The sequence below is a fragment of the Acromyrmex echinatior genome, chromosome 9, assembly GCF_024713525.1.
Source record: "Acromyrmex echinatior isolate Ae372 chromosome 9, ASM2471352v2, whole genome shotgun sequence".
Lineage (NCBI taxonomy): Eukaryota > Metazoa > Arthropoda > Insecta > Hymenoptera > Formicidae > Acromyrmex > Acromyrmex echinatior.
Window position 1 is genome coordinate 3,268,498 of NC_141860.1, and position 18,722 is coordinate 3,287,219.

General features: G+C 35.7%; 1 protein-coding gene and 1 long non-coding RNA gene across 2 annotated transcripts in view; both read left to right on the forward strand.

Moving 5' to 3' along the window:
* Pino (protein pinocchio) overlaps window positions 1–18,454 on the forward strand; it is a 54,566-nt gene extending 36,112 nt beyond the window's left edge. Inside the window, exons 3-6 of the mRNA XM_011064802.2 lie at window positions 10,199–10,268; window positions 13,439–13,570; window positions 14,973–15,102; window positions 15,421–18,454. Of these exons, the coding sequence (XP_011063104.1) occupies window positions 10,199–10,268; window positions 13,439–13,570; window positions 14,973–15,102; window positions 15,421–15,531 (443 nt within the window). The 3' untranslated portion in view covers window positions 15,532–18,454. The remainder of the gene's footprint in view (window positions 1–10,198; window positions 10,269–13,438; window positions 13,571–14,972; window positions 15,103–15,420) is intronic.
* Window positions 183–4,714, forward strand: LOC147908510 (uncharacterized). The gene is made up of 2 exons (XR_015546210.1): window positions 183–4,013; window positions 4,556–4,714. It is a non-coding gene; the product is annotated as an uncharacterized LOC147908510 (long non-coding RNA).
* Window positions 18,455–18,722: the final 268 nt, after the last annotated feature.

The window sequence follows — 18,722 nt, forward strand, 5'->3', positions numbered from 1 at the left end:
GTCTCTCCGACGCTCACCATTCACGTTTCAAACATCTTGTTCGATTTCCGCTTGTTGCGACCGTTATTAAGGACGCGACGAGGAATTGCTTCGCAACGCATCCGACGCCTGTACGTCGTTCAGTGCACGAGCTAGCGTTAGAAGTCCCCGAGGTTTCTGTTTCGAAGAATAGACGAGTAAGTCGAACATTCATTTAATGCGGCTATTTTTGGAGAAACGCGTGAGTAAGTGAGAAGGAATGACAGTGGAAACGCGTTTCGATGCGGCAGCTTGTCTGAACACGAGATTCTTGAGTGAGTTAAGGCTTGTTAGGGGCGACCACCGACGCGTCGCGTCGGTCCATTTCTTTGATGTACCCGAAGCACGATTCGAAATTGGAGCGGAGAGAAGACAGATGTGAGATGCTGGAACGTTCTGCCGCAGTACATTTTAACCATTCTTTTCATGGAATTAAATATTTATTCCCACGTGACTCTCTCCTCGATAACTAAACTGCTTATCTTTTCTGATTTTTACTTATTTTGAATTGAGCGAATTATTTTGCTAAAACGAACCCTCAATTTGTTTACATTCTATCAGCCTTTTACTCTTCAGAAGCTTGAGAAGAGATTGAAAAACATTGATCCAGCGCCTATAAATCTCCTTCAAAGAGATAAACGTGCGCGAGCGTTCCGTGATTGTAATTATTTCAAATTAAGTTAGTTATTTTGCTAAAATGGGCTCTCAAATTGTTTACATTCTATCAGCCTTACTCTTCAGAAACTTGAGAAGAGATTGAAAAACGTTGATTCAGTGCCTACAAATCCTTCAAAGAGAGAAACGTGCGAGCATTCCGTGAGAGTATCAAAACAAACACGCATGTCACCGAGTTAACGATAGCTCAGTTTATCATTTAGTTTTCTCCTCGATATTTTCGAGCATCTTTTACAGCTGGCACGCCTTCTTCCTTGTGTACGCAGAAGCTGCGTAATTCCGTTTCTTCCGATGCATCCACGGCGACCCTCGAGGAGCGCTTTCACCACGATTTCGTTCCGAGAAAGCCAGAGATCCGAGGAAAAGAGAAAGAAGCAGAATTCTTTGTGTCGCAATATCGAATTACGCAGCAAAAGGCGACGGTCACGTTATAAATTTTTTTATTGTGCCCGCCGCGCCAATTCGCGTCCGATGTCAGAAAAGAGACATGACAGGGAAAAGGGAAAGACAGTTCACCTTGGAGTAACAAAACAACGCGAATTTGACATGACACACGAGGCTTACGTTAACATAGATCCTGTTCCGTGCCATAAATGGCGATGCAATTTCTATTTCTCGTCAGGCAAACGAAGCTTTGCTAAGAGCTCGTCTCCAACTTCAATAAATCAAAACGATCGGATGGAAAGAAAAAGAAGCCCGACTGAGATCTCGATATTCGTTTTTTTTCAAGACTATAAAAAGTTTCAACGCTCGATGAAAAATTCAATTCATTGCATTATTTTGTTTCTTGCCGGAAGTGATTGCTTTTATCAATTTCCTTAACGTAAGGGCTCGGACACAATGAAAAACACGGTAATAGATTTCCACCTGCAAGAAATTACTGTGCATTGATACTCAATTTCTGATAAATCGAAATCTATCGTTTGTTATCCTCAGCTGTTCCCATTGCCTGTGGTTTTCATTGAGTCTGGATCTTCCCCAATGAAGAGATTGATTAGAAGCAATCACTTTCGAAGCAAAATAATACGATGAAAATTGAATTTTTAACAACAGTTGATTGCTTTTACCACGTAATCGTCGCAAGACCGCGTTATATATATCACTTGCGGGATTGTCGCACGAAATTACCATTTAACATTGACAGCTTGCCAAAGCACGGTTAAGTAATCGGTGGCCGAAGGACAGTGATCTGAAGGTGGCGTTATTTTGCGTCGTTGCGATAATCGCAATGGCGAGGCGCGCGGTTTTTTTTCGCTTGCGCCTCGTCGTTGCCTCGTCGCTTGCGAGCCGAACGAACGCGAAGCCGTAAAGAGAATCAATACTCTCGCGAGACGAACGGGTTCTTCGTTCGGCGCCCAACTGTCGGCCATCGACCGGAAGATTGCATCGCGGAAGCGCATGTTGCATCCCGCGCTTTGCCGGCATCGTCGGAAAAGCCACGCTCGAAAACATCTGATCGCTTCTAGATAATTAAGTATTTCACAATTAAGAGAAAGCCCCGAATTGCGGAATGCAAATGGTAAAAGTAACAATCTCTCGAATAATCGACCGGATACCAGCTTACCCTTAGTATACACAATGGTTTTCCGGTCCTTATACGTATGATATAAGATATTTGTGTCCTGGTTAATTTTTCTCACTTTAACAAATGTACAAAAATTACTGGGCGATTCTTACGTACATCTTGACATCTTTAGAAAGTCTTCACAAGGTAGTGTATTTACAAAATTGTATATTATGATTAATTATGCGGCTAGTTTGTCGAAGAAAAGAAATGTACAGGACATGAATGATCCGAGAGTGTATTTTAAGCAAGGTTAACACGATGTTTTTTTTTTTATTAATAATCAGTGTTAGTCTTCGAGCAAATTACAAAAGTTAGCAATTAAAAAATGTAATTTTATAAATTATTATATATTTTTTAGAGCTTGCTAGTTTTCTTCGTTCGTTAAAAGACTAGCTTGTTGACTATTATAGTAAAAAAGCACCGTGCATGTTTGTAAAGAACCTTATTTTAATACATATATACAAGAAATTGTAAAAAGTCGATTTTTTCGACTAAGTTCTAATTATTAACTTCTGTTTAAAGTTGAAATTAATTGAAAGAAAATATGCGGCATCTTGCGTGGCCACATAGGACTCGAGAAAGGCAATTTTTATTTCTTTACGTGTATAAAAATTCGAATAAAATTACAGCACCGCAGAGAAAATTGTATTCGATGAAGCAACACAATGGACTCTTACTGGCCTTGTTACGGAGAATTGATCAAAACAGATATCTCGCTGCACTCTCACGAAATCATTAAACTTAACTTTAAGTAGGTATACCACTTTCAAAACAAACAACGTAGTTATCGGCCGCAACGAGGTCAGTCCTTCTGCTCGTCACTTCTCTCGTCGCGTGCGTTGTAAAGAAACGACGTCGGGGAACCCGTTATGCCGCCGGCATGGCCGCGAATTCCTAAGGCCGGAATTTTAATTTCGCAATCCTGTTAACGCTTCGCGACATTCCAACGCCCAAGTAACTCGCCCTCGTTGCTACAACTGCAACTGCACGATTGTTTCCTGTCGGAATGCAGCATGCAACAAGAAGACGCCTGGTGTTGTGTGATTCTTCGTGCAGTATTACGTAAAAGAAAAAAAACACTAATTGTCTTGTCCAGCAGAATCAGTCCCGAGTAGACAGAATATTTTCTTAATAATCCATCGCGTGTATACTCAGTGGACCACGCAAAGTCTGCTTTTCTCAATTTCAGTCAATTTTACTTATTTTTGTTATTAATCTCACTGCTCATTCTCTTCATTCGACAGTCGACTTTGTGAGAGCCATCCTTGAGAAGCTGTTCTTTGCTGGACGGTCGCAAGCGAGACCACAAGCCACTTTCGTACGGAGGTCTCCTTCCAGCCGACCTGATTCCATCCCAGCCCGACCTACGCGCATCTGTGTGTGCGTGGGTGTTATCCAGAATAGCCCGGGGGTCGATCGATATCCCGTGCAGCTCCTGCATGCTCCTCGTGGGTTGTTGTCCTGATTTTCACCTTACGAGAGAGCAGTCTTTGACTGAAGCAGCAATGGACGGCTGCTCTCTCACGGAAATCGACGAGGGAACGTCGATGACTATTAATTTGTAAACATCCGGAAGGAATCGAACGAGAAAACATGATTTTTGTGTGTCTTTTTTAACGTTCCGGAAGCAGCTGGTGGTCCCTGATGAAAATAAAAACCGGAGCATAAGTCGAATGTAGTGGGAAAGTAATAGAAGCGTTTACTCTCTTTCCTCGCTGATACCAAGTTGGACTTCTTGAAGACCTACGAATTCGTACGTGCCATTTGCATTACCTTCACGCCCTCTTCTATTCTTGTCAGGTTTAAACGGAACAAAAATACGCTCGTGTGGACCGGCTAACCATTTCTCGAGTCGGTTGCCAACGGTTCGCGGACTGGTTTCGTAAACCGGTGCTCGTTTCTCGAGGGCTAATCTTAGGATTTAATTGTTCGCGAAAGAGAATGGACGCGGCTGTCTGCTCGCCTTTAAGAGAATTGTGTTATATAAAATAAAAGGCGGAAATCCAATGGAGAACGATTAGACGATTTTGATAAAAGTGTTAAAATATTCGCATTGAATTCCCTTTCAGATTTAATTCTCTGAATAAATAATAAATAATAATAAATAATTGCTCTGAAATAATTAAAGTCATGTTATGTAATGTTTATATTTTGTAATAGAGTCAGTTAGAGTTAATTGGTCTTTATTATTTATTTATTTTTTACTCTCTAATTAGAATGATAGTGTATTTTTCCTGACATTATACGGCTATACTAATTAGAACTAAGTAAATTAAAGGATAAATTGTGTTTCAGAGAATACTCAGTGTTCTGATTAGAGTGTGATCATCAATGTTATGCTATCTCGATGACCAATTAGCTGCAGTCCTTGAAGGTGACTTGCGAAATGGAAACATCCGTAGATTAGCAGAGATTAGTTCCTACTAATTCATTCATGTGTACACATATCGGAAAGTATGCGTTTCGCGGAAGTACTTTGCGTTAATGGAATTAACGCAGTTTATATTTTTCCGGATTCATTAACGAATATAGACGCGTGTAAAATATTGACTAATAACTACCAGTCATCTACGTATGGAAAATTTTCATATTTACGTTAAAAAAATATTTACTTTACAAATTTAGAAAAAATATTTACACTTTACAAATCATTTTACAATATAATGTTCTCATTTAATATCGAGATGTCGATGTTACAATCGTTTTATACATTTACAATAATCAAAACATGTTTTCCATTTCCAGAAACTTTTTTTATTTACATCAAAATTGACGATTATCATTAATTTTCTGAAAATAATTATTTCTCTAATATTGAGACGCTTAAATCTGAATCGATTATATTTGAAAGGTTGAAAGATGGTTCCAAAGAGTAACGTTTGTATATTGTCTCTTAAGAGTGACGTCGACCGGTTTCACAAACGTCATCGCGAACCGACCGGAGGGGCTTCTTTGAGAGACGTTATAAATAATTCCAGGCGAGAGTGTCATCGTATAATCGTAGAATCGACGTTATCTGTATCATCGTTGACGGTTATGGCGTCATTCATTTCGTGCACGTAGATATCCTCTTCCGCCTCGAGAAATCTGCTTCACGATTTAAGGCGTCATCATCGTCGTTGTCGTAGAAGATAGAATGATTTATAACCGTGATGTTAGTCTAGGCTTAAGTTTATTACTGAAAAAAATGAGTGGAATAATTATATTTTAATATTTCTTAAGCTCTTCAGAATCATCTCCGATATTAAAAATCCTGGCAATTAAGTCAGCAATAATTTTGACATATTTCTTTCGAAAGATCTTGCATATTGAACAATGCCTCAACAGATTTCAAAATTATTGTTCATGATTTATTCGTTTTGCTTTCTGTCGCTGGACTTTAGTCAGCGATAAGTCGATCTTATATGAGATTATCCACTCTCCGAGAATAGTGCGCAAAAGTAAAGAATTAGACTGTAGTATGCGTATATACATTCGAGTATTAATATAATCCAGTTATTTATAGTCCACAGCTTTATATTTGCGACTTATAGTTCTATTTTCGCAATAGTATTACCTACTAATCTCGCGGTTTGAACGCGGCTGCGAATATCCCCTTTTATTCTCTCTATGATATATCATTTTTATATATCATTTGATGTCTTTCATTCGCATTTTTTTTCTTCCTGTGTTATTTTTCCTTATCGTGCAATATCAATAATTCGCAAAATCAGAAGTTCGTCGAAGTCTTGACGCCGCGTCTCATGAGAAATTGCGTTACCTCCGCGATTTTAACTCACTGAGTCATCGTCATCAGATCTTAACGTCGACTGATGCGCAATTATGTTTCCAACAACGACTTGGTTTCCAAAATTATCTACCAAAATGAGACGACTAGCGGTTCTCAGCTATTTCCAAATTGTCTGTGGCCAATAATCTGTGCCAACTACAATATATAGTCCCTGTAAATAAATCTTATGTGAACTCCGAATGAAAAGGCATTTTCCTTCATTTATAATGACAATTTATTATGAACGAATTTTTCTCGTGAACATAAATATTTTCCTAATGATTATGCAGTCTTTTTTTATCTTTACAATACGAAAAAACTTACACGAGATATGAGGTGACCGCAAAATCACTCTGTTTACATAGACACATCTCAGTTACACGTAATTTGTTCAACGAGAAAAACGATAACTGCTCGAGATTAGTAATGTTGCGAAAACAGTCAATAATAAGAATCATAAATACAACATGAATCACGAATAACTCCAAAAGGGAAACACGCCTGTACACGACAAAATAAATAAAACACATAAGAAAACGTTTGTGCTAAAAATAAATGTTTATTAATAATTCATGCACATTGTAGTTACGAAACAAATTGTCCAAACAGTGCGTCATTATATTGATTCTTCAAAACGTTATGCGAGTGTTAAAAACCGCATGATTTTACGCATATATTATGGCGTTTATTAATTCAAATATAAATATAAATTACTATTCATATTTGAACAACTAATAGTGAAATTAATATTATTATATTAGTTTAAAGAATAATTGAAGAAATCATTGACATAACATGTTGCGCACTATCCGGGCAATTAGTTTCGTAACTGTCGTATTATGCACGATTTTATACTTGTTAATAAGTGCTCAAGGCCCGCTTAGATTTTCATGAAATAGTCCGCAATTCTGAGAAAGTTCCCGGAAAACGCAAATCATATGGATATAATGCTTTTGTCGTATCGCGTCGCGCAAATGTATACGCGTATGCGATAAACTTATCGGTGCAGCTCTCATAGTTTGGCATTATCCTTACCTCGCGTTATCGAGGTAGGCTCCAGCGGGTCGCTTAATCCACTTCCGTTCGATTGCCATTATTGAAACGATCGTAGACGGTCTTGGGTTTGCATTCTTGTGCGCCAATTCGACATTCGACTGTAGGCGTTATCGGCGCGTCTCGAGGAATGCCGAGAATTCACATAGGATGACTGAATTTTTATCAATGTTATGATAGCGCGGTTAACGAGAATCCAGAACACGCGCAACGCAGTGCCATGTGACAGTTGTCCCCTGGAGAGTTAATAAATGCAAATGTAAATCGATCGATTTGTCCACGACGTAGTAGTACTAGGTGGCGACGACGCGAGATATCGATCCGACGTCGTGTATACTTTTAATATGGCCTGCGACGAAACGCGAATCGATAGCGTGATATTTGCAAGTAATATCTCCGAGAGACCGATTGCATTTTTTCTGATGGAATTAACTACTCCTACGGATATACACAGGGTGCCTGATAATTGTTCTGATGGAGTTTGTGGACATGTAAAGCGAATTAAACTGAGACGGAAAGTCCTCTATCATTTTGCAATTTTCGCAATAGTTAACAAGATATTAATTGCTAAAAGTTGCCGAAAATTGGTCTTTTTTACTCAAATACTATCAACTTTACAGAAAAACTGCAAGAGATGAAAATTGTTAAGTTTCTTCTCATAGAGCTCTAAGAATTTTTTTAGAATTTTTTTAGAATTTTTTAATATCGTATATATATATATGTATCTATCTATCTAAAGTCAAGTTTAACGATTTTGTGGGAGCGGCGAAATATCTGTTCCGATTCTCAAATGAAACAGGGTCAGCCGTTGTATATACTGCTTGAATGCAATTTTCTCTGTAATATTGCGCAGTAGAACGATTTCGCTAGTGTCTAAAAATTTAGGTAGATGTATAAATTTTAAAATAATTTTGTCGGATTATGAGAATAATTATGTTGGAAATTCAAGCACATAATGAGCAATAAATTTTAACAGCAATTATCAAACGTAAATATTTTGATAGTTCAACAAAATTATTTTTAGCTTTGTATCTATATAGTTAAATTTTTAAATGCCTCAGCAAAACTGCAGTTCATTCTCTGTGTCGATTAAAAATAATTTGACTCGACACGATTTCTCACATGGACTTAATTATATATATTTTTATTACTTTTTGTTAATATTATCTTATTTTTTTTGTACAATGAAAATATAAAAGATTGTAAAATAGCCATAGTAGTAAAAAATTTGTTTCCGTAGAAAGCATTTTGCATCATCTTCTTGGTACATACGGTAAAGCATTTCTGTTGATGCCTTTATTTTGTAATTACAGCGAATGTCGATAGTAGGTTACGACGTTATTTATATTGTGCATCATTATCGAACAAGTTCCTTGTCGACGCCGTTTATTATCCTCTCGTTAAGGAGTTGCTTAGTAATTCCACGTGTCAGTTAGAAAATCCTTGACTTTCTCTATCTATCTGCTCAAATGACTACAGAATTGCTAATTTCGTAATAATATAATCCATGATTTTGTAACGACTCTCTCACGGATTTATTCAATTTGATATATAATTTTTGCTGTTATCGACTTTCCAATTTTTTTTATTTATTATACTACGAATTCAGAGAAAAAAAAACTGAAACTGCGACGAGGCATTAAAGCTCTATATATCAAAGTAGAGCACATAGGTCCTCTATTTTTTATTTATTAATCATACTCTATAATACTCAATAATACTAAGCGCTTATTGGACTGGATCACAAATGGCGATCGAAATAGCCAATAGGAACGCTGTCGGCATTTTGGCTTAGATCAAAGGAACTTTTGCTGCGCTACTTTGATACATAGAACTTAATGAGACATAAGATACGCTCGGAATTGTTAGCTGCGTTTACTTTATATCGCTTGAAATATAATTTTCTTTCTGGATGTGAACCGATCGCGATGTCACTAAACAAATTCGAGTCACCTATTCGCTTTTTGCTTCGCAAAATCGACAAAAATCGAAATGCTTCGTCAATATTGCAGACGCATATCATGTGTGTCGACCCGTTAATGTACTTTCTCGTAGAAAGCAAAAGCATTTCGTGCCAAGGTGAGATCGCGATGAAATTCGCTCTCGTGATGCCCTTCGCTCGTTGTCATTGTGTTGATCCTAGGCTCTTATAACTGTAATAAATTATTATATTACGTAAAATCTGTAATACACGAGTATTACACAGACAATCTCTATAAACAATCACGGAATTGTCCGACATTCGAAATTGAAAATTTATTAGACTGGATTAAATTTCAAAGGCAGCAGCATGGAAAAATTTCATTTCTTCACGCGTCGTTTAGGAGAATGGACGGAAATGACTCCGCGATATTGCAATAACTTTTATGTACTTCGAAGTCGTACTTTAATTGGGTATTTCGAAATACACAGTGAAAGTGTATACGCTGAATAATAATTTATTAACCTTAGCCTTTTTGTGTCGATTTTATTGAAATTTCTATGGCGCGATTTACTGTAGCGTAATTTTTTATATACTTACCTGTAATCGTCCGATCATATCATATCCGCCACGTGCGTTAATATTTTAAAATCCCTTATCGACATTATCGGATTCCGGGGATTTCCTGCGGATCATTTGTTTGTCGATATTTTTATTTATATACATACAAAGCAGTGGAAAATCTTAGAAATTATTTCCGAGAGAGAGAAAGACAGAGAAAAAGAACCTTACTGTTTACACTAAATTATTTATATTTAAACGAAATTTATTCGTCTCTATAGAAATTAATTTCATTACTCTTTCTGTCATACGTATAATATATTTGAACCAATTGAAATGGATTTTTTTTTCTTATGTATGAACCGAGTTTTCAACTAAAATCTAATAAATTCTGTTAAAATTTGACATAAAGCGCAGTGAAGTATTTATTATTTATTTATACGTAGTTCTGAAAAGAGTATAGTTTGGCCAAAAAATTTAGGTTACTAAGAATCTCTTTTTTAACTCATAAAGATATTGACATGTTAATCTTTTCAACTTGAAAAGGACTGTCTGCCGTTTTTTTTTTTAAAACATTAATACCGTTTCCAACTCTAACAGAGATTGTAAACATTTTTCTCATTTCATGTTTCAGTATCCACTTACCAGTATAACATGTCGGTTACTTCCGTACAATCAGCTACTGAGAGCCTTTCCCGTCACGGGTGAGTAAAATCATCGAACTAATCTTTTTTCGCGGACATCAGATTGTATCGCAGCGAACAACCGCGACTTATAATTGCAAATATCCGACGTGTCTCGCACGAACGGGTATTTTTTTTGCCACGGAATCCATCGACATTAGGCAGATTTTTCCATGAGAAACTATCACGGTATTAATATGAATTTCAGATCGCCTGATTGAAATATTCCGACCTTCGCGCCTAACTTTTTCACAATATAAAATATGATCTTTGATTTCTGAGGAGAAAAACGGAGCATACGCGGCGTTTCGTGCTAAATAGAATGTCAGAGTGGGGGCTCATTATTCGGTAAAATTTATGTTATACATGTACACGTATGGAAATATGCATGGAAAATGTCGCTTAATAAGAGGAAAATGATATCTCGTTTTCAGAATTGAAACTTAAAAGAGTTTCGATCATTATAATGATCAATTTCATCGCAACCAATTAACGTTATAGATATGAAGGGTGCAATTTTAAATGTGAGGCGCGAAAAGAGGGATGTTGAGGTTTGCGTTAACCAAGCCGGCGATTTTGTTTCCCATTTCCGTTGGAACGTGCGCCATAAACTCCACTTCCTACGCAACGCGTTGTGAACGCCGGAAACGTCAATCGTGGGGCGTTGAAGGTGATTCGACACCGCTATACGGTCGTCAAATTGAAATCGTTGTTCATCCGTTGAGAATTGAAAAAGTATTGCGATTAATTGGAATCGAATTGAACGAAAATAAACGAACATCGATGTCATTAATTCAATGATTTCGTAATCTCTCATGTTCTATCGAAAAATTTCAAACTTTTATGCATGCAGAATCATAACAAATTACCGGCCAATTAAATCAAATTGCATAGTCGTTTTAACCGTAAATTGAAATCCCCCCGGGGATAATTACTATATTCTACAATTATCCCTACGTCTTCCATAATTATCGCCACGTCACGACGGACAAATTGCAGAAAAAAATCTCAATAATTTTCGCCGCCGTCCTAGAACACACTGACAGTTACGATACTTTTATTAAAAAAAAATAACACATATAAAAAATAAGAGCATAAAAAACCACAGCACAAGTTATAGTTTGTGATTTTTTCCTCTTCTAAAGAAGGATGTCTCTTTCCGTTAATAAACAATTCTAGAACTTTCTAAAAATTTTTGACTCAGATATATAAATAGCGGTAAAATATATGATAGGACAAATAACAACACATAATGTCACGACAAAATTCTAACTGTGTAAAAGAAATACTCGAGATTTATCGTTTGGTTTTTTTGCTGTAAAACAGGTAATGATTCTATTTCTTTATATTCCGACTAGAAGATTTTAATATATACAATTTTATTTGGAATCTGGAAATTCTTGTTCTACACTTTTCTTGATATGACAATTGACGGTGTAACATTACTGTATGAAGCATCTTCACATATAAAAGAACATGTTTATTTAATTACAACTCTCGACTGTTGAAGTTAATGTCAACTAGATGTAACTCTGCGTTTTAAGAATATTATTGAATTACTGAAGATGGCCAGATTGTGGCCGAAACGTTTAATGTTTTAATTAATGTAATAATAATTAAATATCACAAACTATAACTTGTGCTGTGGTTTTTTATGCTCTTATTTTTTATATGTGTTAATATTAGAACCACGTTAGTTTCAAGATATTTAAAAAAACAAAATATTACACGTGTATGAGAAAGGATCTCTTATTTCTGCTATTTAATTAAAGAGTTGTATAATCGGCAGACGAATGACTTCGAAGTTCGCGATTCCCTGCAATAATCTTTTTCTTGCGATTTACGGTCATTCAGAAAAATAACCTCTGTTCCCGGCCTTTGTTCTTCCTGTGTCTACGTTTGCTGTGTCGAGCGCACAAAATACATTACATTACGCGTGCGTTCACGTTGCCGCCACGTGAAAGAAGTGATTTTTTTCCTTCCTGATTACCATATATGCACGTTCATTTGAGTTAATCGCAGCCCGTGTATCGTACCGCGCTCTTTCTTCGACCGCCAGGTTCAAGGCGGTTTACTCGCGATTCCCTCGCCCCGATAAATCGTACCTCCGGGAGTCACGGAGCGTGTCTTCACGGATATTTAAATTTGTTGGAAGGAGCTCTTGCGCAGACTCTTACCTTCCTCTCTTACGTTCCTCTTTTCGATGGTACAGAGTCCCCAAGAAAGATTAAACTCGGCATTACGTAACGAAAACTTGATAAAAAATCGAATAATTAATATTAAAAGCTTCCTTCGAATTAAACAGAGACTGAAAAGCATAAGTAGAACAATAACGTCTTAATTATGAAACAATTACATCAGGCTTGATTTTCCTCACGTTGCTGCATGCATGGATATGCATTTGAAATCGATGCGACAGAGAGTCATTAGAAAGGAAAAAAGAGAAAAACATTAACAGATTTATTTTATAGATTCAAGTAGAATAGAGATTATTTTATGAATCTAATATAACAGATAAAACTAGAAGAGATTTACGTGGAAATAAGAGTGGTAGTTTTTAGCATACAACGTGAAACTGTGTCGTAAAAATGGCAATGACTTCCCAAGTTTTAAGTTTTTATTATAAAAAATAAACAAAAATCAGAACAAAAAGACATCTTAAAGTGTCTTTAATGTGGTGTCTACAATGAAATTTTAAGGCGTAAAACTTAATTCAGACTCTAAGCCATAGGAAATTAACTAATTACGATTGAATATGAGGAGAATACTTGACTATGATTGATCAATTTCTTAGTTCAAAGTTTTAACTTTTACGCTTTAAAATCTCATTGTAGATGCCGCTTAACGTGTTATTTGAGTCAAAGTTACCTCGACATTTTTCCAAAGTTATTCCATTTAATTTATAGCGGGTGAAATGTCCCTTGAAAAAAAAATTGATTCCGCGAATTTTTTTAATATCACATAAGTTGAACGTTACTAATTATGGCAATATAATAAAATAAATAAAAATATAATAAATAAAATAAATATAATAAAATTAATAAATATAAATATAATAAAATTAAATAAAATTAATAAAATAAATAAAATTTCATTCAAAAATTGAACAAAAAACCGCGGATACTTTTTAAAAATGACCTAATAAAATTGGCAATCGTCTAATCTACATGGATCCTTATTTCGGTTTATAGAAGCAACATCTCGCTATCCCGTCACAGTCTGTGTGGGAGCGTGGACGATGGTTTGCAGGGCTCGCATCCCCAGTACCAGGACACGATCCTCACGATCGAGGAGCTGCGTGCTCAGCTCAACTCCTGCTTTACGTAAGTTGATTCTCGCTCTTTATCATCGTACGAATCGGCCCGCGCAGATCCAGCGGACCGTGGGAGTTGATCGAGGGATTACGCAACGTTACAGAATGATATGTCGCCGTTCATACAATGGAATCCGGTACGATCCGGAGCCAGGGCGACTTCAATTCATCATTTCGCGAGGCGTCCAATTCTCCTTTACCAATTCGGGAGAGAAATGTCCCTCCCTGAATGAAGATTATTACGCTCGATTATTGTATGGCTCGCGCGAGAAGTCGACCAGAGACGAAATTTCTTTTGGCTGTTTGGTTGAAATTTTAACACAGATCATTAGAACAAGAACGTGATACAACGAATTATCGAACGCGCAGGGTTGGGATTGGGAGATAGTCATCGATACGGAATGCAAGAAACGAGGCTAGTAGGTATAGCCCAACGTTTATCTGGTGACGGTTGACGCAGTTATTCCGGTAAATCGATGCCCTACATTGAGCGTATGCAGCACGAAATGTGCAACGTGCGGCATTTTCGTGAAATATTCACATAGCCCACCGTAATTCGATTAATCAAAAAATATTCGACTTCTTAGAAAGATATTTGTTCGTCCAAGAAAAGAGTCTTATCCTCGAATCCAGCGAAGTCTTTGTTCAATAAAATCTTTAATACTCTATTGATTAATCTATAATGTTGTGCAATTCTCTTTCGTCGTAATTCTGTGTTATACAATAGAAATCGTAGCGGTCGTAGAGTCTTAAGTCTTAGAAAATTGACTAATCATAGTCGATTATTGTTCTCATGTTCGACTGTGATTGATTAATTTTCTACGACTTAAGACTGCTATGACTTTTATTGTAGATCTCTGCTTACCTATATCGTTCGTTTGCTATAATATCGAAATAATTAAAATAAGAAATAAAATTATTTAAATGTTTCGAATCATTAAAATTTTGGCATATTAATCTTATAAAACATAATTTTGATATAATAATTTGTAGAAGAATAAAAGTATGTTCTTTCTTTTTCTCATTACGTTTATCTCCTTTTTCTGTAATTAATTAAAAAATGATAATTTTTTCAATCATGTCTTTCCAGCAAATGAGCGATACATTTATTGATTATCTCAACTGTATAATTTCGCAATATATCAATATCATTTTATATTATCATTTTATCATTTTATTAATGAGCAAATCTTGCGTAAAAAAAACCGGATGATGCTGATCGAATTGTTAAACTGCATGACCTTGTTTCCTTGAAAGACCGTCTCAACGGTAGTTTAGCGATGCAAATCGTCGACTTCTCTCGCAAGCGAATCGCGTTGTTGGATTGCACGTCATACGCCTCCGTTATTAGCATAATTGGGTGTGTATACGTATCGAAACGATTCATTATCGTCGTCTTGTTTTTTACATAGATGCGGAGTGTCGTGGAGCGAGGAGCACGTCTCCCTAGACTGCAGCGAGTGCGGTGGCTACTCCCTGCAACGGCCATGCCCGCTTTGTGACGGTCGTTGCCATACCACGTGGAAGCGCGACCTCACCATGGTAAATATCCGCCCTGTGATCCTCCTTTCTGTGAGAAGAATCGATAAATTCATCCGACTTGACATTAACTTCCCTCTCATTAATGTCACTTATCTTCATTATCTATTTTCATTTTAATCTTTCGTCGTCCATTAGACATGAATATTTTTGTTGAGTAATCGACAGACAAGGATCCAAATATTGTAATATTAATTCGATTTAATGATTCATTTTTGATATATTTTAAAAATCACGAATTAAAATAAATTTTCTTAATTTTGATCAAAAAACTAAAAAGCAAATTCACAACTTTACTTATGGTTCTTGTTCTCTTTACAGTCCCATGCGAGTGGTAAAGCAAGATGGATCGGTGAGTGCGGGCTAAGCTGTGGACCCTCCTTGGAGGAATCACTGGTGCCCGCGTTGGAGAAGTTGCGGGCTACTTCGTGAACGGCGTCAGCCCGAGCACCATCAACCATGCACAAGACTTAAATCCATCACCATCCATCTAGTATCACCCACCACCATCGCGTGCGAGACTCAAGAAAGAAAGAAAGAGAGGAAGAGAGAGAAAGAGAAATGTGTGAATGTGGACCATGGATGATATGCATTATGTTCCTGAGAAGGACGGCTGATAAGGGAAAGAAGGGTCAGAGTTTCGGCCTTGTGGTTTTTTCCCCAAAAATATAAAGCCGTACCCAGCTGGTCCCTTAACATCAAGGACCACCATCATCGTCATTATCGTCTTTCAGGCGAAAGTACAAAAACTATGCGATCGACGTCCGAATTCTAAAGAATTTCTACGTTATATTGAACGATTAACTATGTTGCAGCGAACTAGTTAAAACATTGCTCTTTCGGGGAACAAATTCTAATTTATTTTCAGAAGATTTTTATGTCGATTTATTGTGTCATAAAATTTATTTCGATTATTTCCCCAGCGATTTCAGATCAGAATTAAGATTAGTTAACAAATTCTGTTAAGAAACAGAATTTGATCTTTTTTTTTTTGAACGATTTTTTGCCGCTGATATGGAATTATATCATCGCTACACGAAAATAATTTCTTTGCGAGATGGCTTTTTCGCAAAATTAAAAAATAGATAATTTGTGAAAAAGAAATCTTTCTGTTCAAGAATACGAGGAGGTATCCATGAAGCAGATTTGATTGTTCTTTGAAATATTTTTGAACCTAACCTTACATTCTTTTTTAAATTTAGAATATAGAAATGTATAATATCAAAAAAATGCAAGAAAAGCAGGAACGAATAGAATCGAAAGTATACTTTGATAATTTTTCTTTCTCATTCATTCTGAATGATTTTAAAACCTTTTGTCAGTTTGTGTACAAAATTGGAGATATAATATTTCACACGAAGAAAAAAATAAGAGAGTGTAATCTCAAAGTAACACGAATGAAGCTTTGCTTTTAGAATTGATTGGCACATATTTTTTGAAACAACTAATGTCTTAGAGACAATTAATTTTGGCAGTGATTGTAACTCCGAAATATTTTTATACAAATATTTGTTTTGGCCATCGTAACAATTGTTTGTCATTCGCACACTTATAACAAAATTGAATTTTTTTATTTTTTTGAATTTTACGACATATGTATCTCACTTTATTCACCCAGTCACTTTAGAATACGACGTAAAGCTATTTTCCAAATTAAAAGTCAAAAGAATTTTTTTTTATGAAAGTGTGCATTCTAAAGATTTTTCTATTGTATATGTAATAACATTATCACATTATTAATTACACATTCAGTTTTAAAGAAGTTTTTATTTATAGACTTAAAGCAATGAAAAAACGATTAATTCATTTGGAAAATTCGATTTCTTACTGCGGATTGCTTATTATAATACAAATATTTTCAAATTTTTGTATCGATTAAAATTGCGAAACTCGCACCACGTAAAAATATCATGACTTCGGACAAATTTTAATGACGATAGCTTAATCTTCGGTCGTTCCTATATTATAGCAATGAGAGAGAAGCCCGACCTTCACTTTACTTTTGTACGTAACGAAAGTTACATCTCGGCCTTTCTGTCGCGCGAAAGAGTGCGAGTTTGCATTACGCGAATCCTAGGATAATTATTAGGCAACAATTAATCGATCGAGCGATCTGACGGCGAGAAATCCGTCCGGGATTTTCGCACGAGAGCACGACGTATCGATGTTTTGTAAGTAAATAATTATTCGATATTCTTCGCTTTTAATTGTCACAGCTGTATCATCGGCGAAATAATTCCGAGCTTGCGATTGTATACGATAAAAATTTAGTCGAAGATTTGCCTCTTTAGCGAGGATTTTTAGTGTTAACATGATTCAATTGTCATAGTCCTAAGGATTAATAGACAGTCGGTGTGTTACCAATTCGAGAAAAATTATCAAATTAATTATTTCCACAAATAGCAATTAGAAAATTTGACATTCAAAACGTTATTGTACGTCGAAATTGGTACGGCGAGGAGAAAAAGGTACGAAAATACACAATTGTAAAGGAAAATTATACGAATCTCCTTGGGTCTATGAAAGTTTAAAAAGATTGATTGTATTTATAGCGTTTCTCGACAAAGATACATCTTGCTCGCTTTAAATCGTTCCTTTCTATGCCGAGCATTTTTGCCAAGTGATTGGTAGAGTAGCTCGATCAAAGTGCATGAGAATGTCTCATGTGATTCAACAATTGCATACTCGACACAAAGAAAATTGCGAGTGCCCAATGAGATTTTATTGTCGAAGAATCAAAATCGAATTTATACAATTTCATCATGTAATATTGAGGATAAATATTATTCGCATATGCGATACTTTAAATATCTTATAACAGCAAAGTGTAGATTCATTTAAATATATTCATAACTTATATATTAAATGATGCTTTTATATTCGTTGTTATTATGGGGCTTGCAGAATTTTCTGTGTCAAGTCAATTTGGAAAGCATTTACGTCGTGCCAATGACTTTTTCGGATTTTTATTATTGTTTTATAAGGATCCTGCGTGCCGAAGCCTTTCTTAGCGAGATGTATGAACAAAAGAATATGTTTTCGGACATTTACTGACTTTTCCCTCGGTGATTTATATATATTACATATATATAATATATATATATATATATATATATATATATATATATATATATATTATGAGTGCGAGTATACATGCTCATCTCAAAATACATCCTCATTTATTAAATTAAACTGTAATGTGTAAAAATTGTCTGGAGTATTAGCTCGCGATGAGCTTTAGTTTAATGCTTTAGAGAAAATCCTCGGTAGTTTTTATTTAATCTACAAACTCTTCTTATTTATGACGCGCGAATACTGCAAAAGTATGGGTTTAATAAATACTTAAAAAAATCCACTATGACTTGTTAATACGATTATTTCCTTCTTGTTCCAACTTCTATCGAATCAAGATCATTTTCCAAGAGGAAAATGTGAATTGATATGTATCTTATATATATTTGACGTCTTTTCTCTTTATTTTATATTTCGATTTTCTGCATTAGAGAAAATATAATACTGCTCTTGGATTTCTCTCGTGTTAGAATTAATCTATTTAATTCAAAACAGTCTCACGAGATTATTTTGTAATCCAGCGTCATATCTCTACTCATCAGATACTACAT